Raw genomic sequence first — 26,726 nt, forward strand, 5'->3', positions numbered from 1 at the left:
TATTTACCCTAAAATTACTTAGATTTACTACCGTATGTACCCTAAAATTACTTGGATTTATTACCGTATTTACTCTAAAATTACTTAGGTCTATTGTCATATTTACCCTAAAATTACTTGGGTCTTTTGTCGTATTTACCCTAAAATTACTTGGATTTACTACCGTATTTACTCTAAAATTACTTGGGTCTATTGCCGTATTTACTCTAAAATTACTTGTGTGTGTTGCCGTATTTACTCTAATGTGACCTGGCTCTATGATATTATAATATTACTTTAACCTATTTTAAATCAGCCCCTCTCCCTGACACGGAGACAGTGGCTGGCTGATTAGTTCATTGCTGACGAGTTGGCTTTCTTCATAGGCAATCTGGTTTAAGACTCCAAAGGGTGAGCTAGCTAAACCCTGGAGGTGCGGCGAGTGGAGTTTTGAATGGCAGGTCACCCTGAAGGTATATAATGAACAGCGCTGCACAGTTAAGAACGGGGCTGGTGTTCTGACTGACGATTGCAATAAGCACACGAGGATTTCAACACACTCCCGATAGAAATGATTATTTTTAGTATAGTTGAGCGCCTCTAAGGCTTCTGAAGTTATTTTTCCATCACCGAATATATTTTGCGATGCAAATTGCTGGTAGTGAGGGCAATGGGGCATCTGTGACCTTGGTGAAAGACAGGAACAAACAGTTTATCTCCTTAAGCAATTAAGGATTGAGAAAGAAACAAAGGAACAACGGAGAAGGAAATCGGGTGAATTAGAGTCAAATCGGGTACAGAAAGAGAAATAAAGAGAGGGAAAGAAAGATTGGATTAAGAGAGAGAGAAAAAAGAGACAGCAAAAGTTAGAAAAAACAATTACATTTTAAAAGCCTCTAGCAACAATTTACTACCTGCAGGAATGAGACGCCACAGTTTCAATTGTTCTCTTTCTGGGCCAGAGAGGTTGAGTGGCATTGCAGGGACATAAATCTCGTCATTAAAAGGTTCCTTAAGTCGTTAAGTACCAGCCCTAGCTTTCCGCGGCGAGTTTAATTTGCATTTACGCCGCAAATCCAGCAATTTCTTGAAACTCGCGGGAAAATTGACGGCAAGATCGCCGTCTTCGCAAAGCTAATGGTGTGGCGAGGCGCAAATCTTCCAGCAACTCCTGGCAATTCGCAACTCACGGCGCATCGCTTCCTCACAACAAGTTGCTGGGTTATTTGTACACTAATAACAGCGAGCGCCATTAAACTCGCCATTATTTTACCAGCCAATTCTGGGTCCATTACCTTACCACCCTGAGCTCTCAGAAGATACATTGAAAACAGGACTTGTCTTTGAATCTCATCCTTTGAATTGTGTTGGGACCCACAGATAAGAAAGGGGGAGACAGACACCACTCCCCCGCCCCCCCGCCCCCCGCCGCCTCCACCCCTGAGTTTGTCTCCTGGCTTCAGCCAAGTCATTATATTTCAGGGTCTTTGCTGTCTTCAGCCAACTCTAATAGTATCCTTCTGTTCATAGGAGACAGTGTTCCTTCAACTCCTGCCTTCTAAGTTGGAGAAGGTTGAAACACAGCCCATTTTCCTGGCAAAGAATTTCCAAAACTAACCCCCCCCCCCCCCCCCCCCATGGGCAGTCAGCCTCAAATAGCTGGTCAATGTTGGGATTCCCAATGCCAGAGGTTTTTATTAGTTGAAAATTCAATATCGTTCCAGTCAACTGGTCCTAAGACAGCAATGTATAATTAGCACTCAACCAAACTGACGATCCAGTGTTTCTACTTCTTATTTTAACAGGTTACTTCTCCACTGCTGAGATTTTTGGTCAGAGGCACTCAGTTCCATCAACTGGAATGAACATGTCAGCGGCGGAGTCATTCCAGGAGGTAAGAGAACCGAGGACTGACCACCTCCAGGATCTAGCGGCGCCTCCTCGCACACTGGACCTGTGCGCTCCACGCCTGTCCTTCACCGATGAAGCCGTGTCCCTGCTCACCACCAACAGCCTCTTGGCCCGGTCCCTGCTGGGAACCAGGCAGATCAAACACAAAGACTCCAACTCGGTGAACCGCAGAAAACGAGAGTTCATCCCCGACGAGAAGAAGGACAACAGCTACTGGGACAAGCGCAAGAAGAACAACGAGGCGGCCAAGAGGTCCCGGGAAAAACGCCGGGTCAACGACATGGTCCTTGAGCAGCGAGTCATTGCCCTTCTGGAAGAAAACGCCAGACTGAAGGCAGAGCTCCTGGCTTTAAAGTTCCGGTTTGGTCTCGTAAAGGACCCATCGGAGACACCGGCTGTCCAAAATAATCCACAGCCTCTGCGCTGCGTTCCTGGTGTTCAGTCAGCTTTTCTGGTCAGACCTGACAATGGTTATATCATGCAGCCTGTGGACAATAAAAGTTTCTCACCTAATAATCGGCAGTTTGGAGCAGGGCTTGGAGTAGAACAACAGGAGTCCTGTGTGGTGTCTGAAGACTCTGGTATCTCCACTCCTGGGAGCTCCAATGTTGGAAGCCCTGTCTTCTTCGATGACCACCTGAGCGACCAAGGCAAATTCTCTCCTCATTGCGAAGACCGCTTTGAAACCCAACTGTCCTCCAACAGTGACATAGAGGTGGACATTGGGAGAACGTACCCAAGTGAGATCGCTAAGCCTGCAAGGTCCCTCGAACTAACGGAGATGGTCAGGAGTTTACCTCACAAGCTTCGGTTTAAGATTGGAGCTGGGATGGAAGAAAGCGCCGAGGTCGATGGGAAGGCAAAGGTGGTCCAGATGGCGCTGGGCAACTTTGCCAGAGCAGCAGTCCCTGAGCAACCAGTCGGACAAGCCAGTGAGCAGCAGCAAGGGTGTTACCCTAACGCTTCGATGCCCCAGTCAGACAGAGGAGTCGGCGCTGGTTTGGTCCCGCCCGCTTGGAGAGCTCACGTTGGACTCTCACCCAATGAGAGCAAAAGTGGTCTGAACTATAGGTACATGCAGGAAGCTGCCCACTACAGTGCCCAGGAAGCTCCTGGCTATCCAAGGAACACTCTGAAGGGGGACACCACCTTCAAATCAGAAAACAGCGTCCTTAAGAATCAGCTCGCTTCACTCTCGGCCGAGGTGGCACAGCTGAAGAAGATGTTTTCTCAACAAATGTATTCCAATCCCAATTAAGAGGGGTCCTTTGTCAATACGTGTACATTTTTACTCTGGTTCGCTTCTCAATAAGTAGTTAAGTTATTTGCAAATATCTGAGTTCTGTGCAAAATATTTATTGTTGGCGTTGTGAATGGATTTAAAATGCGTGTAAATATATTTTTACTTTATTTTCTAATCAATCATTGTCGCTGTAATAAACCCTTTTTAAACTGTACGGGAAATGGAAGTTCTTCACGTTCAAAAACACCTTTTAGAAAACTCCATGACTTCTCTCTTTATGGATTAGTAAAAGAAAGACTTGCCTTTATATAGCGCCTTTCATGACCACCGGACATCTCACAGCCAATGAAGTACTTTTTGAAGTGTAGTACACTGTTGGAATGTGGGAAACGCGGCAGGCAATTTGCGCACAGCAAGCTCCCACAAACAGCAATGTGATAATGACCAGATCATCTGTTTTTGTTACGTTAGTCGAGGGATAAATATTGGCCTAGGACACCGGGGATAACTCCCCCGCTCTTCTTCGAAATAATGGCATGGGATCTTTTACGTCCACCTGAGATAGCAGACGGGGCCTTGCTTTAATATCTCACCCAAAAGACAGCACCTCCGACAGTGCAGCACTCCCTCAGTACTACACTGCAGTGTACAGCCTAGATTTCTTTTGCACTCAATGTTCCTGGAGTGGGAACTTGAACCCACAACCATTCTGGCTCAGAAGCAAGTGTGCTACCAACTGAGCCATGGCTGACACAGAACTGGAGTGGAGCCAAACGCACTTAAAGGTCTCAATTTTGATCTTCCTGTCGGTATTGAGTTAGCTTATCTCAGCCAGGGCAGCAACTACAATTGAACTCAGTGCCCGTGGACTGCTCAGCCCAGGGCTCCTCGTACCTGATTGCTGGCCTGCTAGCGCGTTCCTTTGTCAGGATGTCGGCTGAGAACAGGAGCGCGATGCCCTCCACAGTCGAATAGTCTGAATGGCCGCTTGGCTGGGTGGGAGGCAGGAGGGCCTGCCAGAGCCCACGGAGCCAACCCGAGCAACGGTCTGTCCCTTCGGGTGAAGTGCGGAGCCACTGACCAAATACCATCCAGTAGCTTTGAAACCCTCCCCCCCCTCCCCACCCCGATACGTGGACTGTGTCTGTGAACACTGACAGCAGCTGCAGTAGTCGAACAGCTACCAACGTTATTTAGGGACACATTTGAGAAATAGAATGAATATCAGGAACTATCAGGGAGAAGCTATCATGAGTGGGAGCACAGGGTGGGTGCAATAAATAAGAACATAAGAAACAGGAGCAGGAGTCGGCCATTCGGCCCCTCGGGCCTGCTCCGCCATTCAATAAAATCATGGCTGATCATCGACCTCAACTCCACTTTCCCGCCCAATCTCCATATCCCTTGATTCCCCGAGAGCCCAAAAATCTATCGATCTCAGCCTTGAATATACTCAAAGACTCAGCATCCACAGCCCTCTGGGGCAGAGAATTCCAAAGATTCACAACCCTCTGAGTGAAGAAATTCCTCCTCATCTCAGTCTTAAATGGCCGACCCCTTATCCTGAGACTATGCCCCCTAGTTCTAGACACTCCAGCCAGGGGAAACAACCTTTCAGCATCTACCCTGTCAATCCCCCTTCAGTAACTCCACATAACTACATGCTGTGCCAAAGAGCAGCAAGAGCTCCCACAATAACCTGGTGAGGTCTTATTCACAGGCATGCCATTGAAGGGCATGGGCTTAAGTGAAAGGTCTTTCCTATTGAATCATGTTTAAAGACCGGTACTGGCACAGACGTTGGTATAGGTTGCCTAACCTTTACAGCTGGCTGTTGAAAACCTAAAGATAAGAGTATAGCTTCCTGAAGAAACAAATTATTAAAGGAGATTTACAACAAAAAAAACAACAAACTAGAGACACAGGATCATCCAAACAGGAAGCCAGTAATAGAGAATGGACCTTTATATTAGCGTTAGCATTTGAACTAGTTGTTAGATGCTACTTGATTTACCTCACCTTTTCTCCCATTCACTTCAGCAATTGCTGCTGTCTTGTACAAGAGGCCTCGGTCATTCGCCCAAATTTTTTTTGATTTCTACACATTTTCTCCAACAAAAAAAAAACGGTTCTAATGACTTTCGTCTAAATACCACTCAGCGTATGTGAAATAAATGTCACTGCTTAGATGGCAGGGCAAGGATTATTCACTGCGTAGCTGTACGGAGCTTGTTCATTCAGCGAGGTAAGAGTTAAGACACTTTTCACCAAAATATCACAGAATCAGACCAAGATAGCTTCCTCGCATCTAACGTGTGGCATCAATTAAAATGAAGAACCCTTAAGTGCGGACTAGCCCAAGCACCTCCCAGCCCCCCAGTGATGTCGGGCCGATTACAGTCCCATTTAGCAAGGAGCAAGGCTTTAAAAATGTGGACCGTTCCATTCATATTTTCATCCGTTTAATTTTCCATAAATTGAATAGTATTTATTCCTGCTACAATCTGTGCTTCCTTGGGATCTGTTCTGTGTTGAAAAAAAAACGGCACCAGTTTTGAGCCCAGATGCCAAAGGGACTTGACTAAGACCGCTGACATAATAAAACTCACTACACACTTGGTTTGAGTATAAAGCAAGGCTTTAATCAACTTGTCTCGTTGTACTTCACTAGTTCCTTGTCTTACAAAATGTCCCTGTGCAAGCTGGGCCCACGCCCGAGTATTTATACTCCTTGGACGGCGCCACCAGCTGGCCGTCCAGCGTTATTTCATGAGTAGTTTCTTTATGAGGATGAGATTTATGACAACCGCGTTGCAAAATTACCCACAATTCAGCAAGGATTGGGCAATGTTGCACAGAGCTCACAGGGCTGATTGGTGCAGGAATGGACATGTCATCTGAGGGACGTAGAGGCAGTGTTACGATAAGTTTAGGGGTTGGAGCTTATTATTCCCCTCATTGTGAGGCATGGAGAGAAATGGAATGGGGGACGATAACCAAATTTTACACGGGAAAGAACGTGGAAAAAGACAAACAAAAAAATCAAAAGTGTATTCGTTTAAATTGTTCTTGCTATCATGTAGATCTATAATATAATTCTCAAAGGAGATGAAAAACATGCTTTCCCATGGCCAGCCAAACACAAGGAACACTGATGGTTTTCATTCCTACTGGCCTTTTGCCATCTCTTTAATAATAACAGATTAACAAAACAAAACAGCTCTTATTGCGACAGACCACGGAATTTCATAATTCATTCCCAGGAGTTAAGTCTGTCAACATATCTGAACGTTTTACTTCAGACCAGTTTAATAAAAAAGGGGCAGCATGGCCACTAAATGGCAACAAACCCACCCGAACACATGCAACATGTCCACCCAAGGACTCTCATTGGATCTTCTCAATGATTCATTCAAACTCACGCCAGCTACTCTTTTTTAAATTTGTTCATGGGTTGTGGGCGTAGGTTTGGGAGGTGCTGCTGAAGAAGCCTTGGCGAGTTGCTGCAGTGCATCTTGTAGATGGTACACACTGCGGCCACGGTGCACCGGTGGTGGAGGGAGTGAATGTCTAAGGTGGTGGATGGGGTGCCAATCAAACCCACCCGATCACACTCAACAAGTCCACCCAACGACCCATCCAATCCCACCCAACAAATCCTCTCAACAAACTCACGCACATACTCTCCAGAACTCACCTGCATAAACCCAACACTCAGCGAGCCAAAGAAAACACATTCACAGTCAGAATTCAGAGGTACTTAATGTCATTTTCCTAGCTTGCTTCATGTAAATCACTGCAACATCCAATATCTTGCTTTAAGTCTGCTCTGGAATCGCTGTGTGCTGCTTCACCACTATGGGAGCTGAGCAACATGCTTTACATAAATGCACAACCAGAGGGAACAGGTTAAAACCAGATCAGCGGGAGCGCAATAATGCAGTGTCAAAGACGCAACCTCCCCAACTAGCAGCTTCTGTCTACGTTCAGTGTTAACATGGCTCTATAAACACACACACACATTTCTGTCCCATGTCTCTTCGGTCCAAAAGGGGGCATTCACTGCCCGCACATTAGCAAGAAATGACTGTACAGTGTTGTCTCCTATTGGGTATTATTGGGGTAGAGTCTCATCGAGAAGCTTTCTTCAGTAATGTAGCTGGCAGTTCTTTAGAACCAGTTGCTGACCAACATGGCCCACACTCCATCCTGCATGCACCTTGAGTATTGCGTGCAGTTTTGGTCGCCTTATCTGAGGAAGGATGTTCTTGCCATGGAGGGAGTTCAGTGAAGATTCACCAGACTGATACCTGGGATGGCAGGAATGACGTATGAGGAGAGATTGGGCCGATTAGGCTTATATTCACTAGAGTTTAGAAGAATGAGAGGGGATCTCATTGAAATTTATAAAATTCCAACAGGACTAGACAGACTAGATGCAGGAAGGATGTTCCCAATGGCGGGGAGTCCAGAACCAGGGGTCACAGTCTACGGATAAGGGGTAAGCCATTTAGTGAGATGAGGAGGAATTTCTTCACCCAGAGAGTGGTGAACCTGTGGAATTCTCTACCACAGAAGGCAGTTGAGGCCAACTTATATTAAATATATTCAAGAAGGAGTTGGATATATTTCTTAAGGCTAAAGGGACCAAGGGATATGGGGAGAAGACAGGGACAGGGTATTGAATTTGGATGATCAGCCATGATCTCGTTAAATGGCGGAGCAGACTCGAGGGGCCGAATGGCCTACTCCTGCTCCTATCTTCTATGTTTCTATGTACTCTGTAATGGGCCGTTTTATCTTCCTTTGACTTTCTTCCTTCTGCCTTAATTCGTGGAATTTCCCTTTCCTTGTTTACCATCCACCAGCAAACTGACTTGAAGATCCTCGCCCTTGTTTTCCCAATCCCTCCAGGGCCTCACTCCACCATAGCTGTTGACCCCCTCGATAGGAATACCAACCTTCCAGGATTGCCCTGGAGTCTCCAAGAATTAAAGGTATATATATCTCTTGGACAACCCAGGAGAAATATCATTAAATAAAGAAATTGTGTGGGTTTTTTTCTCCATTTCCTATGAACAAGTTCTAAACATATTGGCTGGGGCAGTGGGTTAGAAAATAACATTTCACCTCCGGTTCCACATCCAGCCCAGACTGCTGGGAAGGAAGTCTCATTTGCTATTGGCTGTCAGGGTCTTTATGGGAACATAATAAATTAAAACAGGAAGTGCTGGAAGTCCGTAACAGTTCTGTCAGAGAAATATTTCCATTTCTATAGCGCCCTTCACAATCTTAGGACGTCCCAAAGTGCTGTACAACCAATGAAGTACTTTTTGAAGGGTAGTCACTGTTGTAATGTCGGAAACGCAGCAGGCAATTTGCGCACAGCAAGCTCCCACAAACAGCAATATGATAACAGCCAGATAATCTGTTTAAGTTGATTGGGGATAAATATTGGCCAGGATACCAGGGATGAATTCCTCTGTCCTTCTCCGAAAATAGTGCCATGGGATCTGTTGACATCCACCTGAAAGGGCAGACGGGGACTTGGTTTAACGTCTCAACCAAAAGATGGCAGCCTAGAATTATGATTTAAGTGTCAATGGAGCGGGATTTGAACCTACAACCTTCAAACTCAGAGGTGAACGAGAGCTACCCACTGAACCACAGTTAACACAGAAGAGAAGGGCTAATGTTTTGCATGTGTATCTCACAATATTATCTTCATCTAGAGCCATTGTTTGTTTCTTTACCTGCCCTATTACCATCTCGTCTCGCCTTGAATATCTCTTAATGTCTCTTCTTTCATCCCCTCCCCCATTTCCCAGCCCCCAAACTGCCTTTTAATCTGTTTCATTTCCTGCCTTTTCTTCTCAGTTCTGACGAAGGGTTTCGACCCGAAACGTTGACTCTATTTCTCTCTCCACGGATGTTGCCTGGCCTGCTGAGTTTTTCCAGCGTTTTCTGTTGTTATCTCACAATATTAACCCGCCTTTGGACCTTGTCTGTGGCCTACCTCCCAGGCCTGTAAATAAAACAACACGGGCTATGCAATCGGTCACTCTGCGCTCCATTGCACAGTCTGCGGTGGCCCTTCAACTTTTAATGCTCTTCCCCCCATCCTGTTGACATAGCAACCTTGGACACTAGGAACACTCAAACGTTCCCAGTGCCCAGTGATGCTCAGCATGAATGGTGGGAGATATATTGGATGACCTTTTCCCCCATTACGTATTTGGATGCCCTTTCAATGTGCCTACCCCCGCACGGTACACTCCCCGATACTTCCAGCGGGAAATCTTCCCCCAGAGTGTGAGATTTTGTTAAATTAACCCTCAGAATGGTCCAGGCTCTGTACTGCACCCAAACATTTCAATTCAGCCCACCTCAACACTTAAAAGGGTTGCAAACCGGCTCCAGCACCCCTGGTCGGTGCGGCCACAGATCAGTAGGCTCCAGCTCCAACTCCCTTGGCCTGTGCCCAGTCACCCGATCGCAGCCTGGGGCATCAGTTGGCAGGAATTCACCTCCCCTGCTTCTGGACTCTGGGGTCCGCGTCACGGATGATGTGGTTTCATTTGGAGAATTTTATCTGGGGGAGAAAACTCACTGCATTTCAGGCCTGATGACTGCTTGAGAGGGCGGGTGGAAGCCAATTCAGCAGTATTTTTCAAAAGGGAATTGGTTATATATTTGAAAAGGAACAATTTGCAGGGCTATGGGGAATCAGCGGGGGAGTGGGACTAATTGGAGAGCTCTTTCAAAGGCACGGTGGGCCGAATGGCCTCCCTCTGATTCTATGAGGATGAGGCCTGCCTTTCTGGTGGGCTGTTTTCCCCTCCCTTAAACGAGGACATTCCCCATTGACAATTTCCCTGAATTTGCTCCCTATACAACATTCTGACGAAGGGTCATCGACCTGAAACGTTAACTCTGTTTCTCTCTCCACCGATGCTACCTGACCTGCTGAGTATTTCCAGCATTTTCTGTTTTTATTTCAGATTTCCAGCATCCGCAGTATTTTGCTTTTGATTTGTCTCTTAACGTCTTTATTTTCCAGTCTTCCTTCTCCCCCACCGCAAAGGTGCTCACTCCCTGCTGTTTTTTAATTTATTCATTCCTGGGGTGTGGGCGTCGCTGGCAAGGCCAGCATTTATTGCCCATCCCTAATTGCCCTTGAGAAGGTGGTGGTGAGCCACCTTCTTGAACCGCTGCAGTCCGTGTGGTGATGGTACTCCCACAGTGCTGTTAGGGAGGGAGTTCCAGGATTTTGACCCAGCGACGATGAAGGATCGGCGATATATTTTCAAGTCAGGATGGTGTGTGGCTGGGAGAGGAACTTGGAGGTGATGGTGTTCCCATGCGCCTGCTGCCCTTGTCCTTCTAGGTGGAAGAGGTCGCGGGTTTGAGAGTTGCTGCCGAAGAAGCCTTGGTGAGTTTCTGCAGTGCATCTTGTAGATGGTACACACTGCAGCCATGGTACGCCGGTGGTGGAGGGAGTGAATGTTTAAGGTGGTGGATGGGGTGCCGATCAAGCGGGCTGCTTTGTCCCGGATGGTGTTGAGCTTCTTGAGTGTTGTTGGAGCTGCACTCATCCAGGCAAGTGGAGAGTATTCCATCACACTCCTGACTTATGCCTTGTAGATGGTGGAAAGGCTTTGGGCAGTTAGGAGATGAGTCACTCGCTGCAGATTACCCAGCCTCTGACCTGCTCTTGTAGCCACAGTATTTATGTGGCTGGTCCAGTTAAGTTTCTGGTCAATGGTGACCCACAGGTTATTGATGGTGGGGGATTCGGTGCTGGTAATGCCGTTGAATGTCAAGGGGAGGTGGTTAGACGCTTGCTTGTTGGAGATAGTCATTGCCTGTCACTTGTGTGGCGTGAATGTTATTTGCCACTTATCAGCCCAAGCCTGAACGTCGTCCAGGTCTTGTTGCATGTGGACATAGACTGCTTCATTATCTGAGGAGTTGCGAATGGCGCTGAACACTGAAGTCATCAGCGAACATCCCCACTTCTGACCTTATGATGGAGGGAAGGTCATTGATGAAACAGCTGAAGATGGTTGGGCCTAGGACACTGCCCTGAGGAACTCCTGCAGCGATGTCCTAGGGTTGAGATGATTGACCTTCAACCACTACAACCATCTTCCTTTGTGCTAGGTATGACTCCAGCCAGTGGAGAGTTCTCCCCTTGATTCCCATTGACTTCAGTTTTACTAGGGCCCCTTGATGCCACACTCGGTCAAATGCTGCCTTGATGTCAAGGGCAGTCACTCTCACCTCCCCTCTGGAATTCTTTTGTCCATGTTTGGACCAAGGCTGTAATGAGGTCAGGAGCCGAGTGGTCCTGACGGAACCCAAACTGGGCATCAGTGAGCAGGTTATTGGTGAGTAAGTGCCGCTTGATAGCACTGTCGATGACACCTTCCATCACTTTGCTGATGATTGAGAGTGGACTGATGAGGCGGTAATTGGATGGATTGGATTTGTCCTGCTTTTTGTGGACAGGACATACCTGGGCAGTTTTCCACATTGTCGGATAGATGCCAGTGTTGTAGCTGTACTGGAACAGCTTGGCTAGAGGCACGGCTAGTTCTGGAGCACAAGTCTTCAGCACGATAGCCGGGATGTTGTCAGGGCCCATAACCTTTGCTGTATCCAGTGCGCTCAGCCATTTCTTGATATCACGTGGAGTGAATCGAATTGGCTGAAGACTGGCTTCTGTGATGGTGGGGACCTCAGGAGGAGGCTGAGATCGATCATCTGTGTCTCGTCTGTGTATCTGTGTGCGTCTGTCTGCTTGTGTGTCTGTGTGTAAGCCTATGTCTGTCTGTGTGTCTGTGTCTGTCAGTGTACATGTGTGTATGTGTACCTTTGTACCTGCAAAAGTGCAATCAATTAAGTAACTGCAGTTCTTTATTCTAAAATAAAAACATAAAATGCTGGAGAAACTCAGCAGGTCAGGCAGCATCTGTGAAGAGAGAAACAGAGTTAACGGTTCAGGTCGATTATTCTAAAACCCTGATCCAAACACCCTGAACAAGAGGGCAGAGGGAATATTGCACAATTCCATTGCTGCCCTGGGCAGAGCCACGTCTGCTCAAACCCTGTCCAGTGCCGCCTCTCACTAGGTGGAGCTGTGTACAAGGCTGAGTCTGCGGTGACTGAAACCCGTTCAATTCCGAGCAGCGCCTCTGAAACCGGCCTCAGCATTCCTGCAGCAAGTCGAGACCATTACATCTTATGCAACTATTTCAACACCCTGGCCTGTAGTTGGAAGGCACTCGATAAATGTATCCACGTAATGCACGTAGAGCCAGGCGTGCAGAGCAACCTACAAAGGGCTGGGCGCAGAAGGGTTTGGCCTGGTTCTGTGATGGACTGCCCAGTGAAGCTCCAACATCACCAAAGATGATCTGGCCTTTATGGCATTGCTGTTTTGTGGGAGCTTGCTGTGGCGGTGACCGCACTTCAAAAAGTACTTCATTGGCTGTAAAGCGCTTTGGGACGCTCCGAGGTCACGAAAGGGGCTATAGAAATGCAAGCCCTTTCTTTAGTGTCTCTATGTTAAAAGCAAACATTAACCGCTAAAACAGCTGACAAAAGAATGCATGCAAACACACTCAACATTGCACGCATCTATAACAAACAATTATCTCCAGGCTTGGGTCATGGGATTGACTTTAGACTAAATGAAGGAACAAAGATTTTCTTCTTTCTCAAGGGTCCCGCATGATATGAGTCTGCAGCAACTTCTCGGTTCTTTGTGAACCTTGTGCTCCTCGCCCTGAGAGATGTCAGTTCTGCATATGGAACCCTTCCCATCTCAGACGCCCAGTGTCGGCATCAAGCAACCTACCTCTGAAGGGATGTTGCCGCATTGGTGAGGGGGGGTCAAGGGCCAGGTGTCAGAGGTGATGCCAGGATGTAGGGCTGACTCGAGGAGGCCGGCTCACAGGATCAGACCAGCTTTACACTTGAGAGAAGATCGAGAATGGACACGATCCGGGATTTAAAATGCTGAGAGTTAAATCAGTCCTGGCGGGTTATTTAAACTGGGACTGTCCACGTAGAACTGAGGGAAGTGAGGGCAAAACTAAGAAGCTTTGTGCTTCAGGTTAGAAAGAGTTTGCGACCTTAGAAATAGTGGATAGAGCAAGTAAACTCTCAATCATGAAACACAGGTGGTTATCTGGTAAGGAATGGGCGTAAAGAAGCATGAGAGGTGATCTCATTGAAACATATAAAATTCTGAAGGGGATTGACAGGGTAGATGCGGAGAGATTGTTTCCCCCTGGCTGGAGAGACTAGAACTAGGGGGCATAGTCTCAGGATAAGGGGTCGGCCATTTAGGACTGAGATGAGGAGAAATTTCTTCACTCATAAGGTTGTGCAACTTTGGAATTCGCTGCCCCAGAACCTGTGGCTGCTCAGTCATTAGGGATGGGCAATAAATGCTGGCCTTGCCAGCGACGCCCAGATCCCATAAGCGAATTTTTAAAAAGTATATTCAAAGCTGAGAATTGATAGATTTTTGGTCATTGAGGGATATGGAGATCGGGCGGGAAAGTGGAGTTGAGGTCAAAGATCAGCCATGATCTTATTGAATGGCGGAGCAGGCTCGAGGGGCCGTGTGGCCGACTCCTGCTCCTAACTCTTATGTTCTTAAGAGGCGGTTCAGATAGAGATGGACAAATGCTGGTTGGCAAATAAGGGTTTTTTCTGGGACGATGGAAATACCCAAAGGAAGAGAAGCTGTCAAGGGTGAATAATGGTAGAGAGACACCCAGGAGTTTGATTACCTATTGGGGCAGCGAGCAGGAAGAAGCTTTCCCACAGAAGATGAAATGGGGGGTCCAGAATAGAACATACTGTGGTGGTCTGTGCTAGGACCGGCCACCATGGGGCAACTCTCCTAATCAGTTCATCCTCAGCACCCCAGCCTAGATACCCACAACAGCAGTACTGAGTTAGCACGCTCCCGTAGTCCTGCTAGTCAGGCCAAGGGTCAGAGCCTAGAGCTTTCACTGTGTGTATTTAAAATAATTGGCAAAAGAGCCAGAAGGGGAGATGAGGAGCCTTTTTTTTTTACACAGCGAGTTGTTGTGATCTGGAATGCGCTGCCTGAAAAGGCGGTGGAAGCAGATTCAATAGTAACTTTCAAAAGGGAATTGGATAAATACTTGAAAAGGAAACATATGCAGGGCTGTGGGGATAGAATAAGGGGAGTGGGACTAATTGGAGAGCTCTTTCAAAGAGCAGGCACAGGCACGATGGGCCGAATGGCCTCCTTCTGCGCTGTATCATTCTATGATTCTGCGCCGTCCTATCACATTTTGAAATAGACAGTTTGTGGCATTTAGGAACAGCTCGAGGAACAGCAGTTCACCTTCCGATTAGGCACTTTACAGCCTTCCGGACTCAATATCGAGTTCAACAATTTCACATCATAACCTCGGCCCCTATTATATTTTTATATATTTTTTATCCACACTTTTGGTTTGTGCCTTTTCCTTTTTTCTCTCTCCCACACGGCAGCTGTCTCTCACTCTGCCAGCGCATTTCACACTTCATCTAGAGCCATCCTTTGTCTCTTTACCTGTCCTATTACCACCTCGTCTCGCCTTGAATATCTCTTAATGTCTCTTCACCTTTTGTTCTTTCATCCCCTCCCCCATTTCCCAGCCCCCAAACTTGCTTTTTAATCTGTTTCATTTCCTGCTTTTTTCTCAGTTCTGACGAAGGGTCATCGACCTGAAACGTTAACTCTTTCTCTCTCCGCGGATGTTGCCTGGCCTGCTGAGTTTTTCCAGCGTTTTCTGTTGTTATTTCGGATTTCCAGCATCCGCAGTATTTTGCTATCATCGTAGTTTGTGGCATTTTGTTGGCTAACACAATGTTTGCCTCTGCTGTGAGTTCCGTCCCTCAGTGGCAGCCTCCAGCTCTCCCCTCACCTCGTCCCCGCCTTTCAGCTGCTTCTCCTGTCAGTCGGGAGGGACTTGCTCTGTCCTTGGGGCTGCCCCGTTCAGTGAATGTAACATCCCGGCTCAGGATCCTGGCTTTAATGGCTTCTCTCGCTCTCTCTCTCTCTCTCTCTGTGCATGCCTGTCATGGTCCACAAGTTGTGTGCCTTCATAGAATGATACAGCACAGAAGGAGGCCATTCGGCCCACCGTACCTGTGCCATGCTATTTAAAAAAATCTGTTAGATCCTCTAACACTGATACAGAGCGGAACTCAGTGACGCTTGGCAACTCCCTCTGTCGTCTTGCTGTGTGTGAGAGGTGGAGTTTGGTGCATACACCAACTGATGCTTGTGTTCGTTTCATATATTAAATATAATATTGTCACGTGTATATTTATTTTACTGCTTTACTCCTACGCTCTACAGGCTCTTATAACCCAAGCTTGGTCACCTACCCTCTTAATTTATCTCATCCTTCCTCCTACTCTGATGTCCAACCCTAGGCTCTGACCCTTGGCCTGGGTATGCACAGGTCTGCCCATGGACACTGTCATAAATCTCATCCTCATAAAGAAACTACTCATGAAATAACGCTGGATGGCCAGCTGGTGGCGCCGTCCAAGGAGTATAAATACTCGGGCGTGGGCCCCAGCTTCCAGGGACATTTTGTAAGACAAGGAACTAGTGAAGTACAACTGGACCTCCATGTTCTGAAACAAGTTGATTAAAGCCTTGCTTTATACTCGAACCAAGTGCGTAGTGAGTTTTATTATGTCAGACACCAGTCTGTGTTGTCTACCAAACTAGCAAAGCTAATCCCACTGACAAAAAACAGTGCGCCCGCTCGCCTCCCGCCCCCCCCCGCCCCGCCCCCCCCCCCCCCCCGGCCCCGGGTTACAGGTCCAGCACACACCATTAAACCTTCTGAATTATTGGCTGCTCCCTGCCCCAATAGGTAATCAAACTCCTGGGTGTCTCTCTACCATTGTTCATTCTGCCAGAGTCCAAAGATGTGCGGGTTAGGTTGATTGGCTATGATAAATTGACCCTTAGTGTTAGGGGGATTAAATACGTGGGGTTACGGGGATAGGGTGGGATATGTGTCGGTGCAGGCTCGATGGGCCGAAATGGCCTCTATCTGCACTGTGGGGTTCCTGTGATTTCCTGTGATTCTTGTGCATACTGGCATGGAGTTTCCGCTCAATTGTGCTGGGTTTTTCAGACTGATAGAAGGTACGGTAGCATAGTGCTTATGTTACTGGACTAGTAATCCAGCAGGCCGGATTAATGATCTGTCGAGACATGAGTTCAAAATTCACCACTGGTAGCTGAGGAATTTAAATTCAATTAATAAAATAAATCTGGAATTAAAGACTAGTATCAGTAATGGTGACCATGAAATTACTGGCTTGTCATAAAAACCCATCTGGTTCACGAATGTCCTTTTCAGGGAAGGAAGTCTACCGTCCTTTCTTAAGGAGGGATATACTTGCATTGGAGGCAGTTCAGAGAAGGTTCACTAGGTTGATTCCTGAGATGAAGGGGTTGTCTTATGAGGAAAGGTTGAGCAGGTTGGGCCTATACTCACTGGAGTTTAGAAGAATGAGAGGTGATCTTATTGAAACATATAAAATTCTGAGGGGGCTCGACAGGGTAGATGCTGAGAGGATGTTTCCCCTTGTGGGGAAATCGAGAACTCGGGGGCACAGTTTCAGAATAAAGGGTCGCCCTTTTAAATCGGAAATGAGCAGGAATTTCTTCTCTCAGAGGGTCGTGAATCTTTGGAATTCTCTTCCCCAGAGAGCTGTGGAGGCGGAGTCATTGAATATATTCAAGGCGGAGATTGACAGATGTTTGAGCTAAAGGGGAGTCAAGGGTTATGGGCAATGGAGTTGAGGCCAAGATCAGATCAACCATGATCTTATTGAATGGCGGAGCAGGCTCGAGGGGCCGAATGGCCAACTCCTGCTCCTATTTCTTATGTTCTTATGTTCTTACCCGGTCTGGGCCTATATGTGACTCCAGACCCCACAGCAATGTGGTTGACTCTTAACTGCCCTCTGCGGTTCAAGAAGGCAGCTCACCCCCACCTTCTCCAGGGCAATTAGGGACGGGGCAATAAATGCCGGCCTTGCCAGCGATGCCCACACCCCATGAACGAATAGTTTTTTTTTTAAACGGCGTAACCGCCACAAAAGATCGCGGGATTTTAAGCACCAATTGCATTCAGCGCAACTCGGGTTTCCACGATCTTCTGCGCTAATTTAAAAAAAGTCGCGCTAGCAGCAGGCCCCGCCCACAATACTGGCCCCGCTCCCAGGGCTAATTAATCACCATCGGGAGTTTCCGCTAATTGCGCCTTTTTGCGGGCCTGCGAGGAGGCTCCAAAAACTAAGATGGATCGTTTGGATGCAAGGGCCCTACTAGGTAATGTTTTAAAAGTTTTGAATTATTTTTTTATAATATACTAAGGAACTGACTATCACCCCCCCGCAAATCTAACCAGAAAACAGTTTTGCGTCTTTTTTTAGAGTCATTTTCAGTCATTTAAAATCGGGTTACTCACAGATGGTGGATTGAAGCCGATGTTCCCTTCAAACCGTGAGGCCGCGCAGTCGCCCCAGGGAATCCCGCGCAGCCGGTGAGGTGAGCCGGCCTTTATATTGAAGAAACCGCGCAGCGCGTGGACTTTTGAACGGGACCGGGCAGCCCCTTAAAGGGGCCGCGCGGCCCCAAAACAAATTTTGATTGACACTGTTTATTTTTTTTGCTGATAAAACCCATTTTCAGCCGCACTAATCAAACTTCACCCAGTTACCACTCTTAAATATAGCAAGGGAATATTTATTAAAGCAAAATTTAAAATAAAAAAAACCTTTTAAAACGCCGCTCGATTGAGTTAGTTCGTGGCGGATTTTGCATTTGCCGGGGAGGGGAAAAACACTTTTCAAAATGGCCGCAATTTTGGGCGCAGTTTGTGCCGGAATCCTGGATTGAGCCCACAGTGGCAACTCTACCCCACCACACGTGCAGATATACATGTATGTATGTGTGAGTGTGTACATAAAATGCATGTGTGCATATGCATGTATATGTCAAGTTTTGTTTAACATCGCTCCTGTGAAGCACCTTGGGACGTTTTACTATGTTAATGGCGCTATATAAATGCAAGCTGATGTTGTTGTTGTTGTGTGTGTAAATACATTTGTGTTTACGTGTCATGGAGTCACAGAGTCATAGCGGCACAGAAGGAGGCCATTCGGCCCATCGAGTCCGTGCCGGCTCTCTGTAGAGCAATCCAGTCAGTCCCATTCCCCCGCTCTATCCCCGTAGCCCTGCAAGTTTATTCCCCTCAAGTGCCTATCCAGTCTCCCCTTGAAAACATTGAGTGTCTCCGCTTCCACCACTTCCGTCGGCAGCGAGTTCCAGGTCCTCACCACTCGCTGCGTAAAAAAGTTTTCCCTCACATCCCCTCTGTATCTCTCGCCCAAAATCTTAAATCTGTGTCCCCTAGTCCTTGTACCATCAACTGTGTGTATATATAATATATATAAATGCGTAAGTGTGTGTTAATGTTTATGTATGATTTGTAAATGTGCACTTATGTATACACATGGTTGCGTGCATGTGTGTATTTATCTACATACAGTACATGAGTTTTCATTCTGTCGCGCTCCAGACATGACCCTTTGTCACGATGCAAAGAAACCTTTATTTCTTTTAATGAGAAAGAAAGCCAGTCATTTCCTGTTGTTTTCTCTGACGCTGTGAAGAAGGCAAAAGTTTACAACCAGCTGCCAATTGGCAAATAATCTTCTACCCTCTAATCGATCTCAAGGATTAGAGAGGAGTTATGGGGAACTGTTTTCACCCAGAGGGTGGTGGGGGTCTGGAACTCACTGCCTGAAAGGGTGGTAGAGGCAGAAACCCTCACCGCATTTAATAAGTACTTGGATATGCACTTGGAGTGCCGTAACCTGCAGGGCTACGGACCAAGAGCTGGAAAGTGGGATTAGGCTGATAGCTCTTTGTCGGCCGGCACAGACACGATGGGCCAAATGGTTTCCCTCTGCGCCGTAAACCTCGATGATTCTATGAGGGTGTGCCTATTTATATAATATATATATGTATTATATTTTACACAGCAAGTTATGATCTGCAATGCGCTGCCTGAAAGGGAGGTGGAAGCAAATTCAATTATAACATTCAAAAGGGAATTGGATAAATACTTCAAAAGTTAAACTTTGCTAAACTATGGGGAAAGAGCTGGGGTGGGGGGGGTGCGGGACTAATTGGAGAGCTCTTTCAAAGAGCCGGCACAGGCACGATGGGCCGAATGGCCTCCTTCTGTGCTGTATGATTCTATTAAGTCTATTTACAGCAATTAAACCTTAAAGGAATGCAGTGTCACCTCTGGAGCAGCATAGTACACGGTGCCATAACACGGCTTCACGTTCCTGTCAAACGTACCTTCCCACGTACCGTCAGCCAATGCCCAAGGGAGATCTAATATAGATATGTGTGCGTGTGTGTGTATATAGTGCGTGCGCCCGACTTTACACAATAAATACAGATGAGCAGGGCTGTACTGGATTTGAATCTGGTCCGACTGACGTTGGCTCAATCTTGCTCCCCACTTTCACAAGGGCGTGGAACGAATGCACGTCGCACGGTGACAGAATCCGAGTGCTGTCAACTATCGGAGGCAGGGATCAGGCTGGCGATATCTGCCGTCCCCTAAAACCAAGCTCTTTATATTTGGCAGCTCAGGTGTGTAACGACCTCATTCAAAATCACGAGGGGTCGGGACAGAGCAGACCGAGAGAAACTGCTCCCATTGACGGAAGGGTCGAGGACCAGAGGACACAGATTTAAGGTGGTTGTCAGAAGAACCAAAGGCGACACGAGGGAAAACTTTTTTACGCAGCGAGTGGTTAGGATCTGGAATGCACTGCCCAAGAGGGTGGTGGAGGCAGATTCAATCGTGGCTTTTGAAAGGGAATTGGATAAGTACCTGAAGGAAAAAAATTTGCAGGGCTACGGGGAAAGGGCGGGGGAGTGGGACTGGCTGAAGTGCTCTTGCAGCGAGCCGGCACGGGCTTGACGGGCCGAATGGCCTCCTTCCGTGCTGTAACCATTCTATGATTCTATGACCTTCCCAGAGCTGCTAAACATAGCAGGCTGAAGGACCTTGCCCTGTCACTGTTAATGCTGGGGCCACCAGCTTTATGTACGTTTTCTATGACACTCTGAGTTACAGAGCCCAAATCTAAACCAGCGGCTGCATAAATTATCTTTTACAAAACATAAAAATCCTCCAGTCTTTCCTCCTCCTACAATCCTCAGGCTTTTAAAATCAAAGCAGGTCAGGCAGCATCTGTGGAGAGAGACAGAGAGAGAGTTAACGTTTCAGGCCAAAGACTGGCTGAAAGGGCAGTGGATGCCGTTTCAACAGTAACTTTCAAAAGGGAATGGGTTATACACTTGAAAAGGAACAATTTGCAGGACCATGGGGAAAAAGCAGGGGGAGCGGGACTAATTGGAGAGCTCTTTCAAAGAGCCGGCACCGGCACGACGGGCCGAATGGCCTCCTTCTGTGCTGTGTGATTCTATGAGGATGAGGCCTGTTTTTCTTGTGGGCTGCTTTCCTCCCTAAAACGAGGACTTTCCGCCCTTTGGACTTTTCCCTGAATTGGCTCCCTGTACAACATGTGTCTCTTAAGATGACAGTTCTGATGAAAGGTCATCGGCCTGAAACACTTCTCTCTCTCTCCGCAGATGCTGCCTGACCCGCCGAGCGTTTCCAGCATTTTCAGTTTTTATTTCAGATTTCCAGCCTCTGCATTATTTCGCTTCAAAATCCAAGACTGCTCCCTGGGTTACCTCATCTTCTCTTCGCCTTGGCGAGCTCCTGCACTGCGAGACCTCGGTCCTTCTAGTTAAGGAGATAGATAGATTTCTAGACGCAAAAGGCATCAAGGGGTATGGGGAGAGAGCGGGAATACGGTATTAAGATAGAGGATCAGCCATGATCATATTGAATGGCGGAGCAGGCTCGAAGGGCCGAATGGCCGACTCCTGCTCCTATTGTTCTATGTTTCTATGCTTCATCCCACCGTCTCAATTTAAGAAGAATATATTTCCCACACTTTTACTCATCTCCTGACCTCCATCGTTCTCTCGGAGCAGTTCCAAGTAAAAGCGCTGAGATTAGAATTGATGTCATTAGAACTGATTTCATTGGAACTAAGACAACAGAAATCGGGAACTAATTTCATAAGAATTTTAGAACGGAAACTAGAACTGATTTTGTTAGAATTGAAATGCTCCTGAGGGAATTACATCAATATCAAGTTTTTAAATTTTCAAAGTGAAGCAGAAGGATTTTTTGTGAAAGTATATCGAAACACGAGAATGATTGGGAGAGTGCAGTATCTAAGGATCTAAGAATTAAAATTCATTTTTAAAAATTCATTCACGGGTTGTGGGCGTCGCCAGCAAGGCCAGCATTTATTGGCCATCCCCGAGTTGCCCTTGAGAAGGTGGTGGTGAGCCGCCTTCTTGAACCGCTGCAGTCCGTGTGGTGAAGGTGCTCCCACAGTGCCGTTAGGGAGGGAGTTCCAGGATTTTGACTCAGCGAAGATGAAGGATCGGCCGATATACTTCTAAGTTAGGATGGTGTGTGACTTGGAGGGGAACTTGGAGGTGGTGGTGTTCCCATGCGCCTGCTGCCCTTGTCCTTCTAGGCAGTGAAGGTCACGGGTTTGGGAGGTGCTGCCGAAGAAGCCTTGGTGAGTTGCTGCAGTGCATCTTGTAGATGGTACACACTGCAGCCGCAGTGCGCCGGTGGTGGAGGGAGAGAATGTTTAAGGTGGTGGATGGGGTGCCAATCAAGCGGGCTGCTTTGTCCTGGATGGTGTCGAGCTTCTTGAGTGTTGTTGGAGCTGCACTCATCTAGGCAAGTGGAGAGTATTCCATCACACTCCTTACTTGTGCCTTGTAGATGATGAAAAGGCTTTGGGGAGTCAGGAGCAACGTTCCCTTTAAGCTGTGCGGCTGGACATACCCCTTAAAGGGGCCGCGCACCCCAAAAGAATTAAAGGGAACATTAGTCAATAGGTGATTCACATGCCACAGAATACCCGGCCTCTGACCTGTTCGAAGGCATTTATGTGGCCGAATTCATAGCTGAAGAAGCCAGGTTAAACACTGAGGGGGTGATCCTGCCAGCCCTGGGGAGGCGGGCTTGGAGGCGGGACTGCTGGGAAAATGGCAGAATCTGGGGGCGAGTACCCATCCCACCCCCAACCCGCCTCCTTGCCATATTCCCGGGAGGCGGGTAGCCGATCTGCGCCGGGTCCCATCTCCTGGAGGTGGGAAGGGGATTACAGGCAGTTAACTGCCTGTTAACAGGTAGTTAACAGGCAGGCAAGAGGATTCTCCCCATTTTTCCAGCAGAGGCGCGGGCTTCCCGACGTCGGGAAACCCCGCCAGGGTCACCGAGATGAGCAGTGGGTCGGAGGAGGTCGGAGGGGTCCAAAAGTGCGCTGTGGATGTGAGTGATGGGTGCAAGTGTGGAGAGGTGAGTATGTCAGGTGAGTGAAAAGTGATAGAAAATGTTTACTTACCTTTGTTTTTTCCTGCAGGCTTCAACAGTTGGGGAACCGGAGACTCCGGCATCTCACCGGCAGAGACGACAGATGGCTGCTGCATTCTCCGATGCAACAACCATCTGATTTCTGCTCAGCAGATAGGTTTGATGCGTCTTGAATACAAGGACTCATCAAACAACAGAGAATGTCAGAGTTTGACAGCTTCACAGAGCTGTCAAACGATGACAATTCATCTGTCAAAAAATTTTGACAGATGAAACGTCATACGCTGACGTTCTCTGTAACCGGCTTTCCATTAATTGGCCTGCTGAGCCCGCTGGGCGGGCTTAACAAGGTCAATCAAGGGAAAATAGTGTGAGTTGGCCACAAGTCGATGGAGGCGGGACATCGACCCGACAAGTGGGAGTCCCGCCTCCAATGCGCCACCATTGGCAAAATCACCCCCTGATGAGTTTAAGTTTACTGAGAATGTCCCAGGTGCCAATGAAGAATATATCTTCTTCTTAGGCAGTCCCTCGGAACCGAGGATGACTTGCTTCCACATTAAAAATGAGTTCTCAGGTGACTGATGAGTCCAATGTGGGACCTACAGTCTCTGTCACAGGTGGGTCAGATGGTGGTTATAGGGGCAGGTGGGTGGGGTGCTTGGGTTGATGTGTGCTCCTTGCGCAGTTTGCGCTTGGTTTCCGCTTGCTCCCGGCGAAGAGACTCGAAGTGTTTATAGAAACATAGAAGATAGGAGCAGGAGTAGGCCATTCGGCCCTTCGAGCCTGCTCCGCCATTCAACGAGATCATGGCTGATCATCCAAACCCTAGCACCCGGTCCCTACACCGACAGCCATCCCACCCAAGCCCTATCTCCGTAACCCCACGTATTTAATCCCCCCTAACACTAAGGGTCAATTTTAATCATGGCCGATCAACCTAACCCGCACATCTTTGGACTGTGGGAGGAAACCGGAGCACCCGGAGGAAACCCACGCAAACACGGGGAGAATGTGCAAACTCCACACAGACAGTCACCCGAGGCCGGATTTGAACCCGGGTCCCTGGCGCTGTGAGGCAACAGTGCTAACCACTATGCCACCGTTCGGCACCTTCCCGGATGCTTCTCCTCCACTTTGTGCGGTCTTGGACCAGGGATTCCCAGGTGTCGGTGGGGATGTTGCACTATTTCAAGGAGGCTTTGAGGGTGTCCTTGAAGCATTTCCTCTGCCCACCAGGGGCTCTCCTGCCGTGTCGGAGGTCTGAGTAGAGCGCTTGTTCTGGGAGTCTCGTATCGGGCATGCGGACAATGTGACCCGTCCATCGGAGCTGATTGAGCGTGGTCAAAGCTTCGATGCTGGGGATGTTGGCCTGAGCGAGAACACTGACGTTGGTACGCCTATCCTGCCAATGGATTTGCAGGATCTTGCGGAGGCAGCGTTGGTGGTACCTCTCCAGTGCTTTGAGGTGCCTGCTGTACATGGTCCATGTCTCTGAGGCATACAGCAGGGATGGTATCACTGCTGCTCTGTAGACCATGAGCTTAGTGCCGGGTTTGAGGTCCTGGCCTTCAAGCACTCTCTTCCTCGACAACTGAAGAACAAAAAGGCCTCAGGAGCAGATGGAATCCCTGCCGAGGCACTAAAGCACGGTGGAGAAGCACTACTGGCGCAAAATCATGAACTCATTTCTCTTATCTGAAAGGAGGAGAGCATGCCAGGGGATCTCAGAGACGCCGTAATTGTGACCATCTTCAAGAAAGGTGACGAGTCCGACTGCGGTATTTACAGAGGAGTTTCCCTGAAGAATATATACGCAGCAAACAAAGGGTGAAAGAAAGCACTGGGCTATCTCACGATGATGGCGCGAAGCTGGAATTCAGGGCTAAGAAGCAGCAGGGTTCTAACATTGTCCCTCCAGGTCCGTCTGCGAAGAGGAGACAAAAATAGGCAAATGAGGATCTCACTTCTAGGAGCAGCAGGTGAGCAGCTAATCAATATGCAAATAACAATGAACGTGGTTATAAAAAGATTAGCTGTTCTTACAATAAACAATGTACTTGGCCTGGGCAATGCCCAAGCATGTGTCTTAAAGGAAATAAAGGTTACAATTGGTTTTCAACAAAATTAATGTTAGTTTCTTCAAGTGTTTGCACATTCCGCAGTGAATCAACACTCACTGCATGAATGGTCAAGTTATTCTAAGATGCAACACATGCCCTTTTACCTCCTCCCTTCCCACTGTCCAGGGCCCCAAACACCCCTTCCAGGTGAAACAGCGATTTACTTGTACTTCTTCCAATCTAGTATACTGTATTCGCTGCTCACGATGCGGTCTCCTCTACAGTGGGGAGACCAAACGCAGATTGGGCGACCGCTTTGCGGAACACCTCCGTTCAGTCCGTAAGGGGGACCCCGAGCTTCCGGTCGCCTGTCACTTTAATTCTCCGCTTCACTCCCACTCAGACCTCACCGTCCTCGGCCTCTTGCATTGTTCCAATGAAGCTCAGCGTAAGCTCGAGGAACAGCACCTCATCTTTCGATTAGGCACTTTACAGCCCTCTGGACTCAACATCGAGTTCAACAATTTCAGACCATAACCTCGGCCCCTATCTTTTTTTTCATTTTTTTCTCTCTCACGTGGCAGCTGTCGATGATTCTGCCATTTACACTTTGTGATGAAATATTCCATTCATCACTGCCTGTGACTGTGGTTGGTTTCAGGTTTCCCCTCACCATTGTATTGCCTGTGACTGTGGTTGGTTTCAGGTTTCCCCTCACCATTGTATTGCCTGTGACTGTGGTTGGTTTCAGGTTTCTCCTCACCATTGTATTGTATATTGGAATGTATGGAATGTGTTGTGTGTAGGGCTCCGCCCATACCTGGCCTCTATGTAAGCCAGCTCAGTCTGGCCTCATATCCAGTACTGCAGAGCTCCAGATGGAAGATACCTCTCTCCACTGCGTGTTATCTTCTAAGTTAATAAAAGCCTTGTTTTGTTCCGCTAACATCGAGTCTCGGGATTATTGAGGCACATCAATTTTATTAACTTATTTTTCAACACAATGGATCAACTCCTGAAACCCAAACGTTTGGATTTGGATCAGCATGCTCCGGACGCATCAGCACGCTTCGGACACTGGTTTATGTGTATGGAATTCTTCCTGGACAATTCCGCAGCCGTCAAAGACGCTACGGACGCTGCGAGTATGAAACTCGGAATTCTGCGGAATTGGGTAAGCCACCGGGTTTACCCCCTCATCCAAGACGCCGACACGTACCTGGCCGCCTGCGACATCTTAAAGGCGCATTACCAGCAGCCTACGAATGAGGTGTATGCTAGGCATCTGCTCGCCACTCGCGCACAGCGACCTGGGGAATCGGCGGAGGAGTTCCTAGGCACCCTGAAAATGCTTGGCAAAGACTGCAAGTGCCGAGATGTAAAAGCTGCAGTGTACACCGACGAGCTTGTTCGCGATGCCTTTATCACAGGCCTCAGCTCCACTTACATCCGGCAAAGACTGCTGGAAAAAACGGGATTGGACCTGAAACAGGCTGCGGACACCGCGCGATCCCTGGATGTGGCCCAGAGAAACTCGGACGCCTACTCTTCAGCCCGCGCCGTCCACGCCGCCACGTGTGCACCAAGGGCGCCGCCATCTTGGAAGGCATCTTCCCCGCCCGGCAGCCCGACACCGTCGGGGCCCCGCTCTCCCCCCAGAAGCCCTACGACAGCCGCGACGCGTCGGGGACCCAACTGCTACTTCTGCGGGCAGCCAAAGCACACCAGAAACCTGTGCCCGGCGAAAGGCACCACCTGCTTTAAGTGCGGTAAGAAGGGGCACTTCGGGAAGGTGTGCAGAGGGAACCCCGCCGGAAAACCAAAACCCGCCACCGCCGCATGTGCGCCGTGGGAGCGGCCATCTTGGATGCCATCTTGCCCGACCTTGTGGGGTCCACCATCTTGTGAGCAGACAGCGTGGACGCCATCTTGTCTCGATCAGGGCCCTACAGTGGCATCGGTCAC

General features: G+C 48.1%; 1 protein-coding gene across 5 annotated transcripts in view; it reads left to right on the plus strand.

Moving 5' to 3' along the window:
- nfil3-6 (nuclear factor, interleukin 3 regulated, member 6) overlaps positions 1–3,347 on the plus strand; it is a 47,567-nt gene extending 44,220 nt beyond the window's left edge. For 4 of the 5 annotated variants that reach the window (XM_085971636.1, XM_085971635.1, XM_085971634.1 and 1 more), the window contains exon 2: positions 1,785–3,347. In XM_085971636.1, coding sequence (XP_085827762.1) covers positions 1,841–3,148 — 1,308 coding nt within the window. In that variant the 5' untranslated portion in view covers positions 1,785–1,840 and the 3' untranslated portion in view covers positions 3,149–3,347. Of the gene's footprint in view, positions 1–365; positions 453–1,784 lie in introns of all 5 variants that reach the window. The other variant, XM_085971632.1, reaches the window with a different exon arrangement.
- Positions 3,348–26,726: the final 23,379 nt, after the last annotated feature.

Source organism: Somniosus microcephalus, chromosome 31, assembly GCF_052327205.1.
Source record: "Somniosus microcephalus isolate GS21.2 chromosome 31, FLI_Smic_1.0, whole genome shotgun sequence".
Classification (NCBI taxonomy): Eukaryota; Metazoa; Chordata; class Chondrichthyes; order Squaliformes; family Somniosidae; genus Somniosus; species Somniosus microcephalus.